We start from the raw sequence: 25,460 nt of genomic DNA on the forward strand, positions 1-25,460 counted from the left end.
TCCCACAGACCCCTGTCTGACACCTGAGACACTCACCTTGGGGGGCTGTCACCAGGCACAGGAGAAGACCCCACAGTCTCATCTTCACCTCGACCACAGCGCTGCTTCCCCAGAGACCTGAGCCCTGTGTGAGGAGAGAGCTGTGAGCGTCCACAGCCCAGCCAGGTTTTACCCTGGGGCTGGAGGAGGAATTTGCATGTGGGCAGCCTGCTCCTCATAAGTGGGGAGGGACCGGGTCAGGCTCCCTGGTGTCTCTGGGGTCCAGCTGGGGCTCTTCCCTTTAATACATACGGTGTCTGAGTGTGGGATGGCAGAGCAACCGATCTCTAAGATACATTGAAACAAGTCAAAGGAAACCCCGCTTTTCATAGTATGCGAATTAACACTGGACTATTGAGTAGGTCACCGTTTTTAAACTTATAAGTGTTTCTCATAATTATGAAAGTGATTAGCATGATGGTCAGACACATTTGTACTTCAAACACATTGAATATATTCACAGTTCCCAACTATTTATAAACATAATTCAAGTAAATAATACTTTTTCACCTTTGTTATAAATTACATCGAAAATAATAGACAGTCTTCTCCAATTCCCTCCTTCACTGAAGCACATGTGAGTTGTCTTTGTCTAAGTAGCTGCCTCTCTCCATAATCAGGCTGGAAGACCCCTGATGCTGGACACTTCAAATTGTGCTTTTTCTTATTTTTTTTTAAATAATAAAGTCTTTCCATATTTTATATAATCTTTTTATGACATATATTTTAATTTACTAGTTTATGTGGAGATTTAACTAATTTTTAAAATAATATTTGAAATATCACATATTTATATTCACCTACATATTCCTTAAGGTCCAACCTGTGTGTGTCACATCTGAGAAATCCTTGGCTGATCCAAGGTCACACACATTCCGGTCTATCGATCTGTGTCATTCCCTCAACTAGTGCCATGCAACCTTTATTATTGCAGGAGGAAATCAGGGCAAAACTGAGTTTATCACACTTAGAATCCTAGAACCTGGAGACCTGGATGCCACCAGGGGCCACATGGAAGACACCAGGGTGTCAGGAGCCATGTATAGGAGGGAGAGGGGAGCTTAGAACTAAGTTTTCCTGGGGTTTCCTGGGTAAAGGATGAGCAGGACTGGTGAAGAGCTTGTGCCTGACTTGTGTGAATCATTTCTGTGGGCTCAGAGCTGGACGTGGTTCTCCATTTGCTGGCAGCTGGGCCTGGGATGACGAAGGTGGAGGAGTATCGTGTCCCGGGATGTGCGGGCAGAGATAGTCGGGTGCCCTGGGGTCTTAGTTTCCATGTGAATGACGTGTGCCAGGCTAGTATCTGTGCTGTATCTAAGAACTGGTGCGGTCATGAGGGGAAGTGTCTCCCATCCAGAAATATTTGTCAAGTTGTTAAACATCATAATGTAGAGAAGGCGATAAAATACGTAAACACACTCAATGCAGGGAGCCTTTGCATTCACACCAACTGCAGCACCTTGTCCTATTCTGCCCCCACTTCATGCGGAAAAAATCACTGCATCATTCATCCTCCACTGTGAACCTTGGGGACAGGCCTGGGACACACAGTCGTATCCTCAGGAGCTCCTCATTTGACCCTGAGCACATCATGAGCGAGCACCCACTTCCTCCCTAACTCTGGGTTCATCTCCCACTGTGTTTCAGCTCAGGCTGAAGCTTTAATATTGGGTGTGCGTGTGGGGGGCTGTATCACTGAGTGATGGATGGGGCTTTTATAGACTAGTGGGTCCGGGGTGTGAATTCCTCTTCATTTACATGCTTCATTTCTATTTGATAAAGGAGAGAAACCCATAGTTACCTGGGACACAATGTGGGTGCTGTAGAGAGGCTTGTTTCCCTAAGGAGATCTAAACAGCTAAGATGGCCTATAGGATAGAGTGATCCATCCTTGTTCAGCTTGTATTAGGGGTGCTGAGTCACCCCATGAGGCCTGGGAAGAGAAATGCTCTTTAGGGTAAAGAGGAGGCCACGTGTGTGGGGAGCTCATAGTGCTCCATCCTCTATCCGACCAGGAACCAGAGAGAAGTCCAAACACACGGGGTCCCTCACCTGAACCCTCACCACCTGCAGCTACCCTCTTACTAGGAGCTTTCTCGGATGTGGGGAGAATATACAGCAATGACTGTGATGGCGTCTGAAGGCACAACAGCTGAGCGACTGTGATGCCAGGACATAGTGCAGAATCATTGGAGGAGACCCATGTCAAAAATTATTAACCCTCTTTGCTGTGACTGGTACGTGGGGAGGGCTTGAGAGTGAGGGGCACGGAAGCACAGGAGACACATGGCTAAACAGATGTCGTGTAACTAGGACAGTAGATGATAGTGGGTGATGTTGGGGTGTTTCAACATCCACCTGAGTAAATGAGGAAAAGAGGTTAACGTGCTGTAGACAGGACAGGGACCCTGTGGGCCAGAGTCCTGAGGGACAGGTCCTCCCATGTGGGCCATGTGTCCTGTCTGAAGGGAGGCCCACGTGGGGACAGCGTGTGTCTGTCGGGGGCAGAGCCTGAGCTCAGCACACAGGTCCCTGCACTGTGCTGTGTCTCTCTGTGTGGAAACAGTTCCCAGTCTCAGGACACAAAGCCCACAGATGGTCTCTCTGTCATGAAATCAGAAAGGACACATTGAAAGCTGCTGCAGGAAAGGTCCCCAGGCCCTGCTGATACGCTGTCAAGAGACAGGTTATTTCTTCATTTCTTGCGTGTGTGAGAATGTGGAAAATGAGAGCCACAAAGAAGCAGTAATTCTCCTGGGAGGAAGCTGAGAGATTTGAGAGGAAATTGCTGCTCCCAACAGGAAGCCCCTTCCCCAGCTCCCTCTGCACCTGCTGCTGGGCTGGTCTGTGTGTGCTGTGCTATGTGTACCCTGAGCGCCCCCTGGTGTCCTGAGCTCCCCTCCTGTCTCCCTCAGGGAGGTTTGTGACTGGGCTCACACTGAAGTCCCCTCACTGTGTCTCTCGCACAGTAATACACGGCCGTGTCCTCAGCCTTCAGGCTGCTCATTTACAGATGCAGCGTGTTCTTGGCGTTGTCTCTGGAGATGGCGAATCTGCCCTTCACAGAGTCAGCGTAGTATGTGCTACCGCCACAACTACTAATGGATGAGACCCACTCCAGCCCTTTCCCCGGAGACTGGCGGACCCAGCTCATGCCGCAGCTACTGAAGGTGAATCCGGAGGCCGCACAGGAGAGTCGCAGAGACCCCCCGGGCTGCACCACGTCTCCCCCAGACTCCACCAGCTGCAGCTCACACTGGACACCTGCGAACACAGACACGTCAGGGTCAAGAAACGGTCACACATCCCTGTTCCAAACTCATATCTAGTCATGTACTCAGTGTCTCTGGTTCCCCATCAGTCACCTCGTAAAACAGCGAGGAAGAAAACCCAGCTGAGCCCAAACGCCATGGTGCGGCGTGCGTGTTCAGACCTGATCCCGGAATGGGGACCCCTGGGAATCGTGGGGCTGGGCTCCTGTCCCAGAGCTGCAGGCTCAGGGCTGGGCTGGCTTTGATCGGCAGAGGGGCCCTACTTACATGCCCTCATTCTATTGGCACAGCTTTGAGACTGGACGTGTGTATGAAAGGCAGTGCCCTGTGCAGGTGTGAGTGTCCTGGACACTTTGGTGGCTGAGATAGCGTCCCATGTATCATGACTTCTTAGTAAGTGATTGTGCTGGGACCATACTCAGCAAGGATTGTCTTCTATTTTTATATGTGCACAAAATACGTGATTTGGGTCCGTTTTCCCTTCCCTTGGCCGAAGCGAAGCTACACGCTGCCGCGCAGGAGAGCTGGGCACTGTGTCGGACAGCTCCCATCTGGGGAGAGTTAGCTCGCATGGCTGTCTCTGTGCCACCCCCTGGGCCCTGCTCCCCTGAACCAGCTCCGGGGTAGAGTTGGGCATGCCCCATGGGATTTGTAGAAACCGCTTCCTATAGCTAAAAGTCGCTTTTTAGCATCGTAGTGTCTGTGTAAGATTGTATAGAGAAATGAAGAAAAATTTTTGAGAGTCTCTGAAGGTTAAGCTGTCATCTATGTGTATACCAGTCTACTGGAACCATCCGTCCATTGTGTACTTGCAGTAGCCCTAATGGTGCATGTCTGACCATTGTAAACTGTACAGCACAGCAGGATGCAGGCATCATTTGAATCTACAGGCACGTTATTGGACCCGGAAGCAAGGAGCACAAGTGCGGACAACCCCAACCACTTGTCCTCTACTGGCGTTCTTCCCAATGACCCTCTAGAGGGACCTGTATAAAGCCCAGCTGAAGCAGGCTTCTCCTGAAGAGACTGACAGGCAAGAGCCACCATCCTCGCAGGAACCAGGGACCCCATCAGTAGGGCGATGCTGTGGGGGACGGTGTTTAATATTAGTGGACCTGTGGGTGGATGAGAATATTTGGTGGGCTGCTAGAGTCTGCTTCATGCTTAAAACCTGTGGCCGTTCCATGGGAAAGACACTTTGTCATTCCAGGTTCATTAGACGTCTTGAGATACAATAACTTTCTTGCGTAATCTGAGCAACACCTGGCAAAGCCACAAGTGTTCACACCGGAACCAGGCAGAGGGAGATCAGACTCCAGGAGAAGAAAGAGGTCTATGACCAGAGATGTGAGGTGACGTCCTCGAGGCTGTGGGGATGGAGAACGGGCCCTGAGGCAGGATGGAAGGAGAAGCCGCTGCAGAACCAGGAAAGACACAGAAACCTCTGTCAGAGGTTCTGGCTGCTGAAAGAGACCACCACATCCTGGGTAGCATGTGACCAACACTGTTGCACGACCCACAGTCCAGGAGGCGGAAATGCAAGGTCCATGCGGCAGCAGGGTCACAACCGGTGAGTGTCCACTTCCTGCTTCATGTGTCCTTGATGTGTCCTCATATGGGAAAGACATGCATGCTCTCTGGGGCCTCATTTAGAAAGGATCTAGTCCCCTTCATGGGGACAGTGTTCTCACCACCCAGCACCTCCTAGAGACCCCACCTCCTAACACTGTCCTCTGTGAGGTTAGTAATTCCACATGTAAATATGGGGAACACACGTGTTCAGACCACAGCACACCCCCAAGATTCTGGGCACATGTGTTCCTGCCAACACCTTGATGTCTGTCCAGGAGACTACTCAACCTAACTCCCCTCATCCAGAGACCAAGGAGGTGCATGTGTGCCCTCTGCAGAAGCAATGACAAATGACAGACACCTGTGAGGAAACGCGGTCCCTGCATCTTCCTGCAGGACACCTGGACTCGTGACACCTTTCCCTGAGTGCCAGGTGTTCCCGTGAGTGTCATTTATAGTGACAGGTTTCCGTCTCTGTGTGAGGAAGTCAGAGGACACTGTTCCTCCCTTCCTCAGCCCCACACAGCTGCCCTCTCCCTCAGGGTTTCTGTCACTCTCAGGATGTGGGTCGTCACACTCTGTCTCTCGCACAGTAATATGTGGCCGTGTCCTCAGGCCTCAGACTGCTCAGCTCCATGTAGGCTGTGCTGGTGGACTTGTCTGCGGTCATGGTGACTCTGCCCTTGAACTTCTGTGCGTAGTCCGTGCCACCATTATTAGGGTTAACGCGTCCCATCCACTCAAGCCCTTGTCCTGGTACCTGTCGCACCCAGTTCATATAGTTATCGGTGAAGGTGTATCCGGAAGCCTTGCAGGAGACCTTCACGGAGGCCCCAGGCTTCCTCACCTCGGCCCCAGACTGCACCAGCTGGACCTGGCTGTGGACACCTGTGGAGAGGAGACAGCAGTGGGTGCAGAGCCCTGACTGGCCCTGGTGCCCTCGTCAGCCCAGGGCTGGGGATCCCCTTACCTGTGGCCACTGCCACCAGGAGGAGGACGCTCCAGCTCCAGTCCATGCTGAGGGTGGTGCTGTCAGGGCCTCTGTGGGGGAAGGCGTGATGGTGGGTGCTGTGAGGACACAGATCCCTACTTAACCTAGTGCACCTTGGCTCATTTGCATATTCATGAGACAGAGTATTCATAGCTGAAGATTTGGCCCCACCTGACAGAAGTTGATAACACAGAAACCTTGATCAATGAGCATATGGTTTCCCAGGTACAAATGCTTGTTGTGCATATGTGTCCCTGTCAGGGGTCTGATCTCTGTGCAGACAGAGCTTTTCCCTCTGAGGAACGAGTCTGACAGGACGTCTCCTCACTGTGCACCTTCCTTGAATGACATGGGAGACTGGGTGCATTTGGGCTCTGATATTAGACCTCGTATTCCTGCGTCAAGTTGTCTCTTAAATGTCACACTGAGTAAAACATACCCTGCCACCAGCTCCCCACATTCAGATGTCTAGATGCCCTAGACCTGCCCCTTGGTGTGTGGTTCTTATTGTGTTCTCAAGATTGTCAACTGATCTTGACAGAATAGAACCTTTATTGTTGCTTCTCCAGTCCCAATCTATTTGTAAATTTAGATGATTTGTGTAAAGAGGAAGCCCCAGGCCCTCAGAGAATTCCCTTGCCCACATCCTCTGCACCTACTATACGTGCACAATACTTGCTTGGTGGGTCCGGAGTGGCCCCTGCAGCCCAGCCCCCATGCTGCAGGGGAGGGTCCTGTCTGGGCTCAGAGGGCATGACCTCACAGTGGTATTAAGTGTCCGTGCCCTGACTTCAGGATGCTCCCTCAGGGACACCATATGCTTTTGGCTTCACTTCTTGATATAGTGAATTGGCCTCACTCGTCCCCAATTTCTGTGCGGGTAGGTCCCAAGCAAGGGCTTTGTGAACCACGAGGGAACCTTTTCTCTGGGGCTGACACAAGCCCTGACGCAGTCAGCATTCTATGAGTTTAGAAGCTCTCGAGGGTTTGAGGGAGATTCTCTATCCTTTAGGTCCCTCTGTTTGAAGGTGACACGTGACAATACATGCAGATACAGAACATCTGGCTTGAAACAAAGTCCACTTTTATTATTCAGTACATTAGACACACACAGCAGAGGTTCCCTCAGAGGTTCTATTTGTGCTGTTACTAGATGTAGGGATCGATCTCACCAAGTGTAAGTGGCCCCTGGACTGACATCACTGGACATGAAATCACTGAACATCTGGGCAATGTCAAGTCTCTCCCAGGAAATTAGAATTCAGAACGTACTACAGCCAAGGGACCTCTTAGACCTCCGGTGATGCCCCATTATAAAGGGTATTCATGCCACTGGGTGGACCCAGCAGATGCAACTGCAAACCCACACCAGGGACTGTCACCCCTGAAATATGAGCCAACCCATGAGAGCTCTGTCCCAGGGGGAGCTGAGAGCAGGCAGGAGGAGACGCAGAGTCCTGGCTTCCAGGATGTGCTGGGACACGAGGTCCACGATCACGTCTGAGAGGCACTGGTCTCTGCGTGAGGACGTCTCATAAGCACTGCTGTGAGGAACCTGTGCCTGTGCCGACAAACCAGGAACGTGATGAACATCCTCTGGTCAGTGAACTCTCTCAAAGTTAACCCTGGGATCTTGCTATGTGTGAACTGTATGCCCACCATTCATGTGGTGAAACCTAGCACACCATGAACTGTATGGCAGAAGGGTTCTTAGGAAGTGTCAGGGATAAATGAGACTGTAGGGTGAGTCCTCATCCACTGGACCTGGTGGCCTTATGAGAAGAGGGGGCGAAAGAGACACATCTCTCACTTTCTCCAGCACGTGAGATTGCACCTAGACGTCAGCTGTCTGCCTGTGGGGAAGGATTCTCACCAGGTATCGATGTATCTGGACCCCGTAACTTGACTTCCTGACTCCATCACATGAGACAATAAGTTACTGTCATCTAAGCTGCCTAGTCTTTAGTCTTTGCGATGGCAGCACATGAGACAGACTGTGGTACTGGGGTGCTGCTGGAATAAACACCAAAGATGGTATAAGTGGATTGGAACCAGATGATGGGTAGGAGGTGGGAGACTTTTAAGTGCCTGCTAGAAAATTCGAAGCTTGCTGTGAGGGTGTTACAGGTGGTTGTGCGGAGAGCTCAGAGAGAGGACGGGAGAGCCATGGAGGAAGCTCTCACACTCTGGGAGAAGTGAACACAGTCACAAGGACAGCGGTGGTTGGGGTGTCGACATTGGGAGCCGTTCTGGTGTGGTGTCCATGGAAATGAGAAACACGTCCCGGGTTATGCAGGACATGTGACCTTGTCATAAAGTGTCAAAGAGCTTGGCTGGTGGGTTTGGGGGAATGTAGCGCTGTGAGCAGTGAAAGTGTGTATTTAGCTGTGGGGATTTCTAAGCAAGGGCAGGAGTGGTTGGTTCTTCCTCCTGCATCTAGTGAAATATGTGTGAAGGCTGATGGATCGGAGATGGCAGTGGACATCGAGTGCTAATCAGAACTCGGGGACTTGAAAGGTGCCAGCCCATCCATGCAGCCAGAAGTGTGACATTTCTTATGAAGCGGGCAAGAAAGATGTTGTTGAAAAACAATTTGATAGAAAAATTCATGGGCATGACCAGCAGGTTTCATCAGCCATCTCTGCACCAGCCAGGATTAGAACTGTGGATATTCCAGCACAAACACTGTTATTTTGAAATAAATGAGACAAAGTCATGGGGAAGAATGGAGGAAGGTGGTCAGAGCTCTTACATTGTACAGACAAGGATCATAAGCCACTTTGGCTGTGAGGACACAGTCTGTTTAAGAAAAGGAAGAACAGCCTTGGAGGAGACTCGAGACCATCAGGGAGGACTCCTTGCTTTCAGAGTCTTGAGCCACCGCCTTAGATTTAATAGGTGACATAACCTCCAAGCCAAGCTCAGGTGTGACCGCCACCTAGTGGAGCCTGCGGGTGTGACCACCGCCCAGCAGAGCTGCAGCGAGACTTCTCTTTGGGGCACAGAGCGTGAGTCAGCACCTCAGTGGGTCTGCGAGGTGGGACCGCCATCCGGAGGGTACAGAGTGGGGGCATCCAGCCAGAGCGGACCATCTCCAACCTTAAGGCCTGGCGGGATTGCCTTGCTGGGGTGTGGACCAGCGTTCGCCCCTAAATCTCTCTTTCTTTCCTCTTTATCCCATTCGGGATGGGAATGTCTACCCTCTGGCTGCCCCATCGTCACATTTTGAAGGCCATACTTTGAGAGGACATTTGCTTCAGGATGAATCATACGTCAAGATCCACCAGGATCTGATGAGATGATGTTTAGATGAGAATTTGCACATTAGACTCTAAGTTTATGCTGTAACGAGTAAGACATTTGTGGATGTTGGATTAGAGTTCATTTTACATGAGGGAGAGCCGTGGATTTTGGAGTCCACAGGTGTAATTTTATGGACTGAATTGTGACCCTCAAACTTCGCATGTTGGAGTTTGCATTCTGAATGATGGTATTTAAAACTGGGCTTTTAGGAGGAAGAAAAGGCTAAGTGAGGGCATGGTGCAGTGGTCCCACCCCACTAGGACAGGAACGTTGGGAAAAGAAGAGACATGAGAACTGACAGGCACATCCAACGAGTTCCCTGACCCTGTCTCACCATAGTCACCGATGAGGTGTCCAACGCAGTGCTCTATATAGGTGCGTCCATCACGATGTCCTCTCTCATAAGGTTTCTGAGTTCTTAGTGGTGTCCAATGGTCAGCAGCCAGCTGTGTCCCCACCTGACACAGACCTGTCCTTTAATAGTGCCGATGTGACCTTGAATCATAAGTGTGCATGACACGTAGGGTAAGCAAGTCACCTTTAGACTCCCTGAGTATAACCTGTCTGGGTGTCAACAAATGGACAAACGAGTTAGATTAACGATAGCAGATGAACTAGGGACAGGTGAAGGCCATATATGCACGAAATCCCTCTTCTGTGACTGGTCTGGGTGGAGGCTGTGAGATTGAGCTGGGATCCAGCTTCATGGAGCTCAGACTTAGTGAAATTAGGACAGTAGATGAACCTGGTCATGTTGGGAGGATTTCAAAATCCACCTGAGTAAGTGAAGACCTGGAGGGTACTGTGTTGTAGGCAGGACAGAAATTGCATCGGATAGAGTCCTGGGGGGCTGATTCTACCCCTGTGGCCACGTGTCCTGTCTGAAGGGAGACCCAGCGTGTGTCTGTGGGGGGCAGAGCCTGAGCTCAGCACACAGGTCACTGCACTGTGCTGCGTCTCTCTGTGTGGAAACAGTTCCCAGCCTCAGGGACATAAAGCCCTTAAGTGGTCTCTCTGTCAAGAAATCAGAAAGGACACATTGAAAGCTGCTGCAGGAAAGGTCCCCAGGCACTGCTGATATGCCTTCTACAGACAGGTTACTTCATCATTTCTCGTCTGTGTGAGAATGTGGAAAATTAGAGCCACAAAGAAACAGCAGTAATTCTCCTGGGAGGCAGCTGAGAGGTTTGAGAGGAAATCGCTGCTCCCAACAGGAAGCCCCTTCCCCAGCTCCCTGTGCACCTGCTGCTGGGCTGGTCTGTGTGTGCTGTGCTGTGTGTACCCTGAGCGCCCCCTGGTGTCCTGAGCTCCCCTCCTGTCTCCCTCAGGGAGGTTTGTGACTGGGCTCACACTGAAGTCTCCTCACTGTGTCTCTCGCACAGTAATACACGGCCGTGTCCTCAGGCTTCAGGCTGCTCATTTGCAGATACAGCATGTTCTTGGCGTTGTCTCTGGAGATGGTGAATCGGCCCTTCACGGAGGCAGCGTAGTATGTGCTGCTGCCATCAGAATAAATTAATGAGACCCACTCCAGCCCCTTCTCCGGAGCCTGGCGGACCCAGCTCATCCAGTAGTTACTGAAGGTGAATCCAGAGGCTGCACAGGAGAGTCGCAGAGACCCCCCGGGCCGCACCACGTCTCCCCCAGACTCCACCAGCTGCACCTCACACTGGACACCTGCGAACACAGACACATCAGGGTCAGGAAACTGTCACACGTCCCTGTTCCTCACTCAGACCCACTCACGTACTCAGTGTCCCTTGTTCCCCATCAGTCACCTCGTAAAACAGCGACGAGGAAAACCCAGCTGAGCCCAAACGCCATGGTGCGTCGTGCGTGTTCAGACCTGATCCCGGAATGTGGACACCTGGGAATCGTGGGGCTGGGCTCCTGTCCCAGAGCTGCAGGCTCGGGGCTGGGCTGGCTTTTATCAGCAGAGGGGCCCTATTTGCATGTGCTCTGATGTATAAGGAGCTCTGGGGTTGGGGACCCACAGAGAGGGCAGAACCCAGATCAGGTGTGCGTGTGTTTGGGCCCCTGGTGGCAATGAGGACATTTTGTAAAATATGCCTTTTATTGTGACATGTGTTACTTAAACACTTAGCACCATCATCTTATTTCATTTTACTCATGCACGTAAGTCATGTGATGTGATATCATTTACCCGCATCACAGGTGAACAAAGCCAAACAGGACCACAGAGAGCTTGCTGGTGTCGAGAGCACACGTGTCTAAGAGTGAACTCATGTGTCTGGCCCTGCACGCTCCCCACTGCACCCCACTGCTCCCCTGGGCCACCTCAAGGACAGAGTGGACGTGCCCAGTGAGGTGCAGGTCTGTGTCTTGCATCAGTGCGTGTGGGATTTGCTGCCTTCTAGTGCTAACGGAGAGCACGTGCGAGAACCAGGGTCACAGGTGTATTGCAGGCGTCTGTCCCATCTGCAGTGTCACCTTCCTTGCGTCTAACTTTCTCTGTCCACTGATAAGTGCACTTGTACGGTAGTCGTCTTGCTGTGGTAGAGCTCTGTCAGCCACAGCCACACCAGGATGACGTGTAGAGTTGGAATCGCACACACACACATGATGTCCATGTTACATCCTCAGCATCATAATTTGAAATGCAGTGTGTGGTGAGACCCGGGCTCGCACGAGTCAGTGCTGAGTCTTCTTCTGATGCATGTGTCCACCTTCGTGTGAGTCCGTGTAGCAGCTGAAGGGTGTTGGATTATCCTCAGTCCCTGGGCTCTACAAAGAAAACCAATTCTCAGCCTGTAGATGTAGAGACCTGAGAAAATGTTCTTATTCTTGTGACACACAGCCACAGTGAAGAGCAAGCTGCACTAAGTGCCAATTAATCCATTCCTTTGAACATTTGGGTATGGGAAGTCACACCCATACCTAAGGAAATTGCACCCCGAGGTCTGGAGACTGAGGTTCCTGCAGAAAATAAGGGACCATACTCAGCCTACCCATGATAGCTCTTTGGAGGGCAGAGCCCTAGAAAGAACAAATATTTAACTATAAAGAGTTAATCTTTTAAAAAACCAGTGTGCTAAATCAGGGAGCAGTTCCCCCAGTGAGGGCACAGAAGGCCGTGTGTGAACCAGGAAGCGAGACCTCAAGATGCCGAGTCTGTTGTCTTTACCGTGGATTCGTCTCCCCCAGGACTGTGTGAAGAAAATTCCAGTGGTCTTTTTAAGCCACTTCACTGACTACTATAGTTATATATACACAGTCATCCATTTTCTTCCGCACGTGCCTTATCTCCATTCCCCTTTGCGAATCTGGATCTTTGAATCCTCCCCTTTTCAGTCATTGTTGTCTCAGTTTGTCCCTATGTGTGCTGAACGTTCGTTACTCTCTTGCTATAGCAAATCTCTTGTTATTGTTTAAGCTCGTAATGCCCTGTTCTGAGTAGGAGTTGTACTCCTCTGCTTCTATCACCCTGCTAGTCACTTTACTCCTAATTATGGTTTTTTTTTCTTTGTCAATGTTTTAGGTGAGCTTACCCCTTTCAGTATTTCCTGTAATGCCAGGCTCATAGTGGAGAATTCCCTTAATTTTTGTATGTCTGGAAAGGTCTTTATTTCTCCCTCAAATCTAAAGGAGAGCTTAGCTAGATGTATTACTCTTGGCCGGTAGTTTCTTTCATTTAATCGTTTGAATATTTGATTCCACTCCTTTCTGGCTTGTAAAGTTTGTGCTGACAAATCTGACGATAATCGAATGGGTTTTCCTTTATGGGTTACCGTCTTCCTTGGCTGCCCCAAGAATTCTCTCTTTGTTGTTGATTTTCGATAATTTTAATACAATGTGTTTTGGTCAAGGCCTTTTTCGGTTGAAATAATTGGGTGTTCTGATGACTTCTTGAATTCCAAGCTCCAGCTCATTCCTTAGATTTGGGAATTTCTCATGAACTATTTGTCTGAAAATGTTTTCTAATAATCTCTGCTCCTTTCCCTCCCCTTTGATAATGCCCATTATTCTTATGTTTCCTCTCCTGATGGTATCAGCTAGTTCTTGTATTTCCCTTTCATTATTTTTCATTCTTTGGTTTGTCTCTTCTTCTTTCTGATTTCTTTCTAGATTTCTGTCTGTGCCATCACTGATCCTTTCCTCCATTTGGTCGACTCTATTTGCCAAGCTTGTTATTTCATTTTTCAACCCTTGCAGTGTGCTCGTTATCTCCAGAAGCTCTATTCTGTCCTGATTGAGTTTCAGTTTCCTTGCTAAAGAACTCATTCTGCTCATCTAGTTGTGTTTTCAATTCCTGAAATTGTTGATATGATTCGTTTTGGATCTCATTGAGTTTTTTCAGAAGTATCATCCTGAATTCTCTGACATTTAAGTCACATATTTCTGTGTCTGTAAGCTTATTTTCTGGAGAGTTTTCTCTTAGTTCCTGAGATGCCTTGTCACCTTGGTTATTCATGGTGTTTAATGGACCATTTCTCCACCTGGGCATTAATGGAAATGTTTTTTGCCTTTTTTTCCAGAACGAAGATTTATTATATAAAGGTCTCTCTTTAGCCTGTTGCAAAGATGTCGCTTTTCTTTTGGTTTCCAGTAGGTGGCGTCTAATCTCTTGGATGCCTACTTCATATAAAGACTTAACAGTGTCTTTTTTTTTCCTCGTAGATGTTTAATCACACTCACTACTCTGAGTCTCAGTCCCTGTCTATGTTAGCAACAGTTTCAGGAGCATTTACTCAGATTCCCCTGGGGCTCTGTGGTGATTGGTCTCGGAGGGTATGGGGCAGGGGCTGTCTGGGTTGGGGGTTGGAGGCTGCGGCTCAGCCTCCATTTTGCAGCCGCAGCTGGTAAAAATCAACGGTTATTTCTCTGCTGCCCCCTCTTCTCTGCTGTCCCCACTTCTCTGCTTTCTTCCCCGGTGTCTGGGCACTGATGCTGGCTGCGTAGAGCTCTCAGCTCTCCCAGTCAGGGCTGTTCAGAGAACTCGCCGCACCTTTTCCCCGCCCTCTCCTCCTGCAGGGAGCTCCAGTACAAGAGGCAGCTTCTTTGTTTCTCCCAGACCGCTGCCCGACACTCAGGGTTCTGATTTGTGGTAGCTCTTATGCACAGATCCCACACTCAGATGTGCTGCTGTGCACTTTGGGTGTTTCTTTATTGCTGTTGTTCAGTTTTAGATGTTCAGCTTGTTGTTTCAAGGGGAGAGATTTGGGGACGGCTCACTCCACCATGTTTCTTTAGTGTTCTTCTACCCAGCTCTTCTATTAGGATCGTGTTTAGTGCTTATCTTTTCAGCTGAAGCCTCTTACTCTGTTAACAGCAGCAGCTCTCTCTTGACAAATGCATCTTGGCTGAGGTGTGCATGGAACAAAGTTGTTGCATCCAACTCAGAAGCTATCAACACTCGCTGTGAGTTTTGAGTTGTCTCAGGACTCTGATTTGGAGAAAACTAGCAGAGTCATTTCTGCCTCTGAAAGTGACCCTACGTTTGGCGAAGGAGATAAATGTGATCCTCATTGTCATGAAAAAAGACCACCTTTTGTATCAGAAACATGAGGGGTGAGCTGAGAATGATAAATGTGCAAAGGTTCCTGTGACACTGTTGCAAGAAGAAGAAGCCGCAGAGCACAATAGGAAACCAGTCCTGAGCCTCCATCTGCATGCGCTGCTGGGGCTGAGACACGAGTCCATGGGGTTTGTGTGCCCCCTGCAGGCCCTGACCTCCCTGGAGGCTCTGAACCCCTGGAATCCCTGACCACTCGGAGACCCTAAACCTCTGCAGGTGTAGAGCCCCTGGAAGCCCCGACCCGTGGAGGCCTTGTGCACTGGAAGCCCTGAGCATCCTGGTGTCCTCAGCAGACTTTGTCTTTAAATCCCCCACTGAGAAACAGAGAGTTGCCTGGTCCCTTCCTTTACCCAGCATTCAGTGGTGCGTCCCTCAAGGTATAGACATATGGAGCCTCCTGTGCAAAGCACGTCCCCTCTTAGTTACCTCTGTCAACTGAGCCCGCCCTCTACCCCTTGACTACAAATTCTGAGCTACGTCTGCGGCTCTCAGAGGTACCCTTCTGTCTCTCTCCTATGGCAGGACCCATTTTGCCAGTGTCATAAATAAGACCTTCCTTTCAAATTTAGCAGTTGTTGGAAGAACGTTGTATCAGTCATAGAGACAGAATAAAGTGATTGGAGGCTTTGGAGTCTCAATCATCTCCTGGCAAGACACAGGTGACGAACATATACCTCTTCCGTCAGTTGGCTCCACAAGACCCAGGAAGGTAGATCCGAGGACAGAGTGACAGGTCAGAGGTTGGGTCTGAGCCATAGCAGCTCATCCCCAGGTCTTGAGACCCAATGGAGTTCTCTCAGATGGGCATAGAATCATCTCCGACTGGTGATTTCTAACTTCCATTTTCTCTCTTAAGGAGGAAGGTGTCTGGACTGTGACCATGTGCCTGCCCTGCAGTGTATTTTAGAATGAGGTGACTTGTCTTCTAGGACCACAGGTCTGCAGCTGGAGAGGATTTCACTGAAGAATGCATCCATCAAATTCTCACTGATACCTGATTTAGAGGTTATATTGGGAGGTTTTGAGGTGATCCCATTTGATATTAGGCTCGTGTTAATCTTTGAAGAAGTTAGCATTGGGGGATGTTAGGATGTGCTAAGTGGAACCGATCTGTGGGATGGATGTGAATATCTGCAGGGCTGTTAGCGTCACATCATGCTTGGAGTCTGATGTTACATGGGAAAAGGCACGTTCCAGGACCACTAGACAGCTTGAGGTAAATGGTTTCCTGTTTCATCTGAGAGATTCCTAACGCAGTCACAAGTGTTCACGCCAGAGCGAGGCAGAGGAGATTAGACTCTAGGGGAGAAAGAAAACAATGTGACCAGTGATGTGAGGTGTCTTCCTCCAGACTGTGGGGATGGGGAACGGGGCATGAGTCAGGATGTAAGGAGAGTGGCTCGTCAACCAATAAAGACACAGAAGCCAACTGCTGTCTGAGTTTGTTCAGGCTACAGTAAGAGAGCAAAATCTTCTGAGTAATTTATTGTTAACAACCATTCACTTTCCAAATTTCAGGAGGTGGTAATTCAGGATCAAGGTGCAACATGGTCACCACTGGGGAGGACTCTCTTCCTGGGTCATATCTGGTTTGTTCTTGCTACATCCTCAGGTGGAGGAAGTGACACACATGGTCTCTGGGGCCTCATTTTGTTAGGTGCTAATCTACTTCATGAGACCCCTGACCTTGTCATTGAGCACCACCCAGAGAACTCATCCCCTAAGATGGTCCTCTGTGGGGTTAGGATTTCAATATGTAATGTTGGGGAGCACATGTGCTCTGACTACACCTCTCCCTCAATACTCTGGGCATGTGTGGTCCTGTCAATACCTTGATGTCTGTCCAGGGACACTGACTTCCTGCTCTGACTTCCAGACTGTTAAGAGTCAATGTTTGTAGACTGTACCCGGAGTGTGTGGTACTGTGATTCACCAGGGACAGGGAAGGCTGGACGTGGATCCCATGTCATCAAGTGTCTCCCCGTACTGCTCCCTGTGTGAGAGGACAACAGTCCTGCCCCAGGGACAGGGACACTGGGGGCTGTGGTCGGAGGGGAGGAGCCTCTTCAGGAGCTCAGCCCTGCAGGACAGAACTGAGGCGGAATGTGCTAGAACTTGACTCACCCGTCACCATGACTTTGGTAGCAAGAGTCAGGATCGTCTTCCCAGAAGGTCATGTGACTGGTGTTAGACCTCAGACTGGGCAGTAGGGGTTCACCCTTCAGTCTTTATACTTACCTATATTGAAGCGTAATTCCCTTTCAGAAACATGGGAAAGTGGGAGGAGTGGCTGGGGGATCTGCAGTCCAAACCCTGAATCTGACACCAACACGTAATCCCAGACGATGTCTGAACTAACTCCCCTCATCCAGAGACCAGGGAGGTGCAACTGTGCCCTCTGCAGAAGCAATGACAAATGACAGGGACTTGTCAGGAAATGCTGTCCCTCATCTTCCTGCAGGACACCTGGACTCGTGACACGTTTCCCTGAGTGCCAAACAGGACCACAGAGAGCTTGCTGGTGTCGAGAGCTCATATGTATAAGAGTGAACTCATGTGTGTGGCCCTGCACAATCCCCACTGCACCCCACTGCTCCCCTGGGCCACCTCCAGGACAGAGTGGATGTGCCCAGTAAGGTGCAGGTCTGCATCCTGCATGAGTGCGTGTGGGATTTACTGCTTTCTAGTGCTAATGGAGAGCACGTGCGAGAACCATGGTAACAGGTGTATTTCAGGCGCCTGCCCCATCTGAATGTCACTCTCTGTGCTTCTAAATTTTTTGTCCACTGGTAACTGCACTTGTACGGTAGTCGCCTTGCTGTGGTAGAGCTCTGTCAGCCACAGCCAGGCCAGGATGACGTGTACAGTTGGAATCGCACGCACATACATGATGTCCATGTTACATCCTCAGCATCATAATTGGAAATGCAGTGCATGGTGTGACGCGGGCTCGCACGGGTCAGTGCTGAGTCTCCTTCCGATGAGTGCTTCTATGCCGTGTGAGTCTGCGCACCTGCTGAGGGGTGTTGGTGTGTCCCTTGTCCCTGGCTCTATGAGGAAAGCCAACGCTCAGCCTGTAGATGGAGAGACCTGATAAAATGTTATTCTTCTTATGACACGCAGCCACAGTGAAGAGCAAGCTGCAATAAGTGCTAATCATTAAAGTCTCTTCAACATATCAACTATGTGACATCATAGATGCTGCACCACGAGGGCTGGATACTCAGGTGTCCCAGAAAAATATGAGATCATAATCTGTCTGCCCTTGTGATAGGTTTCCAGAAGGCACAGCCCTAGAAAGAACAAAAGTTCAACTAGAAACAGTTAATCATTCAAAATGCCACTGTCTTAATTTCATGGAACACTTTCCCCAGTGAGGGCACAGAAGGCCTTGTGAACCAGGAAGCGAGACCTCAAGATGCCGTGTCTGTTGGTGTCTTTATCATGGTCTTCTCACCCCTGGACTGTGTGAAGCAACTTCCAGTTGTCCTATAAGCCACTTCATCTCATGTTATTCTTTAATAGCAACTCACATGTGCTATGAAATCAGTACAGAGAGATGGAGGTGCTGCTGTAACAGATACATAAAAACTGCATGCTGCGTTGGAGCCAGGCTGAGAAAAGATGCTGGAAGGGTGTTGAGATGCGTGTTAGAAGAAGCCTCCATGCTGTGGATGGGCCTTTAGAGGAGGATCTGGGGGGAGCTCAGAGAGGAAGAGGGAGCCGGGGAGCAGCCTCAGTCTTCGTGGGGGAAACCTCAGCCGTCCTGAGCAGACGCAGAAATGTGGGTGACGACGGCCATCGTGAAGGGTGCTCAGATGGTGCCGGAAACTTCTTATTGGCACCTGGAGGGAGGCGGTCCTTGTTATGGACGGTGGGGAACTTGTGTGACATGTTTCTCCTGCTGTTCTGTGGAAAGTAGAATGAGGAGAAGGGAATTGGACACTCAGCTGAGGCTCTTTCCACGCCAAGAGAGGCCAGTCAGACTTGTCCCCTGACGGCTCGTGGTGAAGGACAGCAGAGATGGGGCTAAACTGTTCGCATCATGTACGTTTGACCTTTTACATCCTCCACGATAACAACCACAACCACATTTTCTAATAAAAAAAAAGCACAGTGCATTGGTCCTAAGGAAGCCGTCACCTCCACGTAGAGGGTACCCCGTGGGACAGGCCCAGCTACTGCTCCTGGAATCCGATAATCTGGCTAGTGCTGGGACCACACACCTTTGAGTCACTTCAGTCTGGGACAGAAGGGACAGTGGGGAGGCCCATTGCTTGGTGACATGAACGTCCTAGGAGTGACAATTTGGAGGGACGACGTGCTGCAACCTCCGCCCACTGCAGGGCGACTTAGGGACATCACCTGCCAGCTCTCCCTCTGCCTGCTCTCGGGGTCGGACTTGCACTGGGGCCTGACACATCTGCAGCCTCCCCTGAGCCCTCAGCATTTTCTCTACAAGTGTGGAGGTTTCATAACAAAATACGAGTGAATGTTCCAACGAAAGTCATCTGTCGCCGAAGCTGCTTCTCATAAGGCCTTGACCACACCCCTTCTGTAAATGTCTGATAAAATGAACCTGCTTCTTCTGAAAACATAGAATGCTACATGAAACGGTCAGTTCCTTGTGAAAACATGGCTGGCCTCCTCTCTCTATTTTTTCCAGTACCCACTAATCCAGTTGTTGCTCTCAGGTATTCTCCATGTTTTTTTTAAAATCTGTAACCCATGTACTCTAAGTCAAAATTTATCATAAATAACCTCATCTGGGCTGACCCAAACACACCCGAATGGCATGGACTTCCACGGTGGACAGCGGCTTCAGGTTTTGCGGACACTTCCACTATGGCCGTCCCTATGAATTTCCCAAAAACTTTGTCCTGCCCAGTCTGTTTCCACAATTGATGGCACCCGGATCATAAAGCACATCCGAGGTTCCGATCTGCAGGTCCCCTCTAATGCCCACCTGAAGGCCATGACTCAGGAATAGTTGGAGCTGCACCAGGTGTGTTCTCTATAGCATCTAATTTTTACCAGACAACTTATCCACTTGGCTATGGATAGTCATTCGCCTTCCCAATGTGTCCACACTGAGCACGACAGGGCTGTGCAGTGCAGTGAGGAGGGGGCAAGTCCCATCTGCCTCTCCTAATGTGCCTGAAGGTACCAACCTGAGCTTCAGGTAAAGTTCCTGAGTTGCAACATTCCTCCTATACGAGCCTTTTACATGAGCTGATTGCTTGAATTGAGCTCAGACGGTTCGGTTTTAAAGCAGCTGGAATTGTTATGGTTGCAAGTAGTAACATTGGTAGAAGGGCGGGAGCTGCTAAGGGCTACCAATGGTTACAAATTGTTACAGGAAGCGGGAGCTGCTGGGGAACAAACAGTTCCATTTGCCCAGCAAAGAGCAAGTAGGGCAAAGTGCAAGTGAGCTCTGCAGTGAGCTCGTGCACCTGCGAGCATATTGACAGAAGCAGAACACAGAGCTGTTGGCCTTTTGTTGAAAATTCCTCTACTTTTCCTCTTCAAGATGACAGGTGTGGCTACAGGAGGAAGCATAGAAAGGGATCGGGGGAAATAGAGTTTTTCACACTCACAGGTCCTAGAGACGGGTGGTTATGATGCCACAAGGGTCTCATGGAAGACGCCAGAGTGTTCAGGAAGCAGCAGACGGGGTCAGAGGGGACCTTAGGACCTGGGATTTACTGGGTTTTTCTTGGGGAGGGAAGAGCAGGGTGGGCAATCAGCTTAGGGTTGATTATTTTATTGGCCTTGAAGCTGCAGGGGCTTCTCCAGTTGCCTGGCACCCGGGCCAGGAATACTGAAGGCAGAGGATATTGCATCCTGGGGTGTGTGGGCAGACAGAGGTGGTGTCCCCTGGTGGGCTTCTTTGCGTGTGAAAGGCATGTGCCAAGCCAGGCCCTGTGCTGACTCTAAGGATTGGGTTCCCGTGAGCAGAAGTCTGTCCACATCCAGAAAGGGTTATAAAGATGTTAAAACATCGTAATGTCGAGAAGCTAATAAAATACATAAACACGCAATTCAGAGGATGACCTCATGCTTTCTCTACAGCAGCACCTTGTCATAGTCTGTCCCCATTTCATATGGGAAAAGAGTTGTGTCCTTCGTCCTCCACCATGAACCATGGGGACAGTCGTCCCTCAGGAGCTCCTCGATTGACCTTGACCACATCATGTGTGAGAACCGGCTTCCTTCCTAACTCTGGGTTCATCTCCCCCACTGCGTTTCAGCTCAGGCTGAAGCTTTGAGGTGGGGACAGGGGGCTGTACCCTCAGTGCTGAATTGGGATTCCTATAGACTACTGGTCTGGGGTGTGAATATTTCTTCCCTCTACACGATTCTGTTCTGTTAGATAAAGAGGATCCATCTGTCTTTATCAAAGACACAATGTGGGTGCACTAGAGAGGCTCACTTCTCTATGTAAACCTAAACAGGTGAATGGCCCACAGGGTAGAGCGATCAACCCTTGTTTGGTTGCATTGTGGTGCTGGGCCACCCCATGAGGCCTGGACAGAGAAACGCTCTTCAGGGTAAAGAGGAGGCCACATCTGTGGGAAGCTCACAGTGCTCCTTTCTCTACAGACCAGGAACCAGAGAGACGTCCAAACACACGGGGTCACTCACCTGAACGCTCACCACTCTGGTCACAGTTCACTTCTTCATTTATTTTCTCTACTAAGACTATTTCAAACTAGAGCCATGAAGAGAAACAAGAATTGTCCCTGAGGCAGCTGAGAACATTGTGAGGAAATTATTTCCCCCAGTAGGTTAGAACAGGTGCAGAGGAGGGCATCTTCAGGGGGCACGATGTTAGCAAACAGAGGAATCTGCAGACATTGACAGGGCACCCCTCACTCTCCAGCTGCTCTCTCTGTGCGCGCATTGCAGGCTGACCTCTCTCCTCATTAGTCCGTTCACTCCTCGCACTTCCTCAGAGCTCCTGTCCTGAGTGTGCCCTGCAGCCCAGCCCTCCTGACTCCCTCAGAGAGCGTTGTGTCTGGACCCCCACTGATGTCCCCTCACTGCTTCTTGCACAGTCTCACACCAATGTGTCCTCAGTGGTCATGGAGTTCAGTTGCAGGGAGAACTGGTCTGTGGATGTGTCTCTGGAGATGGAGATGTGTCTTGTAAGGGTCAGGCTGTCGTAAGTGTTCCCACGGTAACGCATGTCCCCAACCCCTTCCGGCCCCTTCCATGGGGTTTGGTAGATGCAGCTGTAGAAATGACCACAGACTGCGTTAGAGAATCCAGACACAGCACAGGTGAGTGAGTGGGTCTGCGAGGGCTTCACCTGTCCTGGGCCCGACTCTTGAAGATGCATCTTGGACAGGACACGTGGGGACAAGGAGAATCAGTCCTGTCAGTCACATACTCTCACAGGAATCCCACAGTCCCTTGTCTGACATTTGAGACACTTACTTTAGGGCTGTCACCAGGCACAGGAGAAGGCTGCACAGTCTCATCTTCACCTTGACCACAGTTGCTTCCCAAGAGATCTGAGCCCTGTGTGGGGAGAGAGCAGTGAGCGTCCACAGCCCCATGCTGCAGGGGAGGGTCCTGTCTGGGCTCAGAGGGCATGACCTCACAGTGTTTCTAGGACGGTATTAAATGTCCGTGCCTTGATTCAGGATGCTCCTTCCGGGACACTCTATGCTTTTGGCTTTACCTCTTGATATAGAGAATTGGCCTCACTCAGCCCCAATTACTCTACAGGGAGTCCCCAAGCAAGGGCTTTACGTGACCCTGGAGAGCCCTTTACCTGGGGATGACAGATGCATGACACAGGCAGCACTCTCCTGAGTCCAGAATCTCTTGAGGACTTGCTGGATCATTTATGTTCTTTAGGTTTCTCTAATGAAGGACACTTCTGAGAAACTCTGCAGATACACACCATGTGGTCAATGCACACTCTACTTCCATTATTCAGCGAATTAGATGCATACACCAGATGTATGCTCAGAGGTGACCTTTGACCTGTTATTAGATGTAGGGATCTAATCTCACGATGTGTAAGTGGCACCTGGACAGACATCACTGGACAGGAAATCACTGAACATTGTTAAGTCTCTCCCAGGAAGCTTGAATCTGGAGAGCACAATGAGGAAGAGACCTGTTGGACTTCAGGTGAGGTCACATTTTGAAAAGGCACCTGTCCCCCTGGCTGGACTCAAAAGGAGCACGTGCCACCTCACAGCAGGATCAGGAACTGTCACTCCTGAAACAGAAGCCAACCCATGAGAGCGCTCTGTCCCAGGGGGAGCTGCAGAGCAGGCAGGAGGAGACGCAGAATTTCTGGCTTCCAGGATGCGCTGAGGCAGGAGGTCCACGATCACGTCTGAGAGGTACTGGTCTCTAGGTGAGGACGTCTTGTATGCGCTGCTGTCAGGAGCCTGTGCCTGTGCCGACATAACCAGTGCTCCGGCCAGCGGGACAATACAATGCGGGACGAGGAGGAACCTATGGAGGATGAAGGCGAGACAGGAGACACAAAGAGACGGAGGCAAGACAGTATTCTGATCAAGCCTCAAACTTTATTTTTCAGCGGGTATATTTATACAGGACAAACAAAGGGAGGCGGGGCTAGCTGGCGGAAGACAAGCGCATTGGCTCTTGGATGGTCCGAGTAGGCGGTGCCACACGCCCATTGGGTCTAAGGGGATGGGGTGAGGGTTATTGACAGCCTAAGGGGTGTGTGCTTAGGGGGAGGAAGTGATGAAAGTTAAAGGAAGTAGGGAGTAGGAAGTAGGAAGTAGGAAGTAGGAAGTAGGGCTCCGCAATGTCTGAGGCAGGCAAAACACCCAGTCCTGCAACCAAGCCTCTGCGGCCCGAAGACCCGCGGCTCCCCACACCTCAAGATGCCGAGTCTGTTGTCTTTGTCATATAGACTCCTCGTCCCAGGACTGTGTGAAGTTAAATCCAGTTGTCTCTTTCAGTGCTTCATCGCTGTTACTTTTTTATAGCAGCTCAAATGGACTATGAAATTAGAACAGAGAAATGGGGGTGCTGCTGTAACAGGTACATAAAACTGGACGCTGCGTGGAACCAGGGTGGGCAAAGATGGTGGAAGGGTGTTGAGATGCGTGTTAGAAGCCTCCATGCTGTGGACGGGTCTTTAGAGGAGGATCTGGGGGGAGCTCAGAGAGGAAGACGGGAGCCGGGAGCAGCCTCAGTCTTCGTGGAGGAAACCTCAGCCGTCCTGAGCAGATGCAGAAATGTGGGTGACGATGGCCATCATGAAGGGTGCTCAGATGATGCTGGAAACTTTTTATTGGATCCTGGAGGGAGGCGGTCCTTGTTATGGCAGGACACAGGTGATGAATGGGCTCTTCTTGTATCAGGTGGCTCCTCAGGACCCAGGAACTTAGGTCCGAAGGCACAGCGACAGGCCAGAGGTTGAGTGTGAGCCACAGCAGCTCATCCCCAGGTCATAAGACCCAATGGAGTTCTCTCAGATGAGCGTAACATCATCTTCAACTGGTGATTTCTCTCTAACTTCATTTCCTCTCTTGTGAAGGGCAGAGTCTGGACTGTGACCCTGTGCCTGCCCTGCAGTGCATTTTAGAATGAGGTAACTGGTCTTCTAGGACCACAGGCCTGCAGGTGGTGAGGATTCTGCCCCAGGATACATGCACCCGAATCCTCACTGACAGCTGAGTTAGAGATTACACTTGGGACTTTGGATATGATACTCTTCGGTATTTTAGGCTTCAGGTCATGTTTAATGAGTCAGCTGTGGGGGATGTTGGGATGTGCTTAGTGGAACTGGCCTGTGCGACGGATGTGAATATTTGGAGGGCTGTTTCAGTGGCTCTGTGCTCAGAAGCTGTGACAGTTCCAAGGGAAAAGGCACGTTGCTATTCCAGGGCCATTAGACGTCTTGAGGTAAATGGCTTCCTGTTTTATCTGAGAGAATCCTAATACAGCCACAAATGTTCACGCCAGAGCGAGGCTGAGGAGATTAGACTCCAGGAGAGAAAGGAAGCAACGTGACCAGTGACGTGAGGTGACTTCCTCCAGGCTGTGGGCATGGAGAACAGGGCATGTGTCAGGATGTAAAGAAAGTGGCTCCTGGACCAGGAAACACAGAAGCAGACCACTGTCTGAGTTTGCTCAGGCTGCTATGGGAAAATATGAATCCTCGGTATTATATCAGCAACATCGCTGTATTTCCCACAGTTCTGGAGGCGGCAATTTAAGGTCAAGGTCGAGCATGGTCACCACTAATGAGAGCCCTCACTGGAGTTTGTATCTGGCAATTCTCGCTCTGTCCTCACAGGGGGGAAGGGTCGCACATGCTCTCTGGGGCTTCATTTAGAAAGGACCTGATCCCCTTCACAAGGACTCTGCACTCATCATTCAGCACCTCCAGAGACCCCAACTCCTAACACTGTCCTCTGTGCTGTTCATATTTCAATATGTAAATTTGGGGAGCAGACGTGTTCAGACTACAGAGCCCCCCCAACAAGTACCAAGACACGTGTGGTCCTGCCCACACCTTGATGTCTGTCCAGGGAGACTGACTTCCTGCTCTGACCTCCAGACTGTGAGGAGTCAATGTGTGTAGTCTTTAACCCACGTGTGTGGTACTGTGATTGAGCAGGGACAGGGAAGTCACACAGGCTGGATGTGGGTCCCACGTCATCAAGGGTCTCCCCACACTGCTCCCTGTGTGTGAGGACAGCAGTCCTGCCCCAGGGACAGGGACACTGGGGGCTGTGGTCTGAGG

The 25,460-nt window shown here is 50.3% G+C and overlaps 3 gene segments (V, D, J or C); all 3 read right to left on the reverse strand.

The window, feature by feature from the left end:
- Nucleotides 1–3,046: 3,046 nt before the first annotated feature.
- Nucleotides 3,047–3,450, reverse strand: LOC120593201 (immunoglobulin heavy variable 3-23-like). The segment is given in 2 exon segments: nt 3,047–3,303; nt 3,405–3,450. Coding segments are annotated over 2 exon segments (303 nt in total).
- Nucleotides 3,451–5,454: 2,004 nt separating this feature from the next.
- On the reverse strand, nt 5,455–5,959 carry LOC120593198 (immunoglobulin heavy variable 1-46-like). The segment is given in 2 exon segments: nt 5,455–5,771; nt 5,854–5,959. Coding segments are annotated over 2 exon segments (363 nt in total).
- A 4,315-nt stretch (nt 5,960–10,274) lies between these two features.
- Nucleotides 10,275–11,059, reverse strand: LOC120593189 (immunoglobulin heavy variable 3-74-like). The segment is given in 3 exon segments: nt 10,275–10,293; nt 10,554–10,854; nt 10,956–11,059. Coding segments are annotated over 3 exon segments (366 nt in total).
- Between the last annotated feature and the right edge of the window lie 14,401 nt (nt 11,060–25,460).

The sequence above is a fragment of the Pteropus medius genome, unplaced genomic scaffold (genome assembly GCF_902729225.1).
Source record: "Pteropus medius unplaced genomic scaffold, Ma_sr-lr_union100, whole genome shotgun sequence".
Lineage (NCBI taxonomy): Eukaryota > Metazoa > Chordata > Mammalia > Chiroptera > Pteropodidae > Pteropus > Pteropus medius.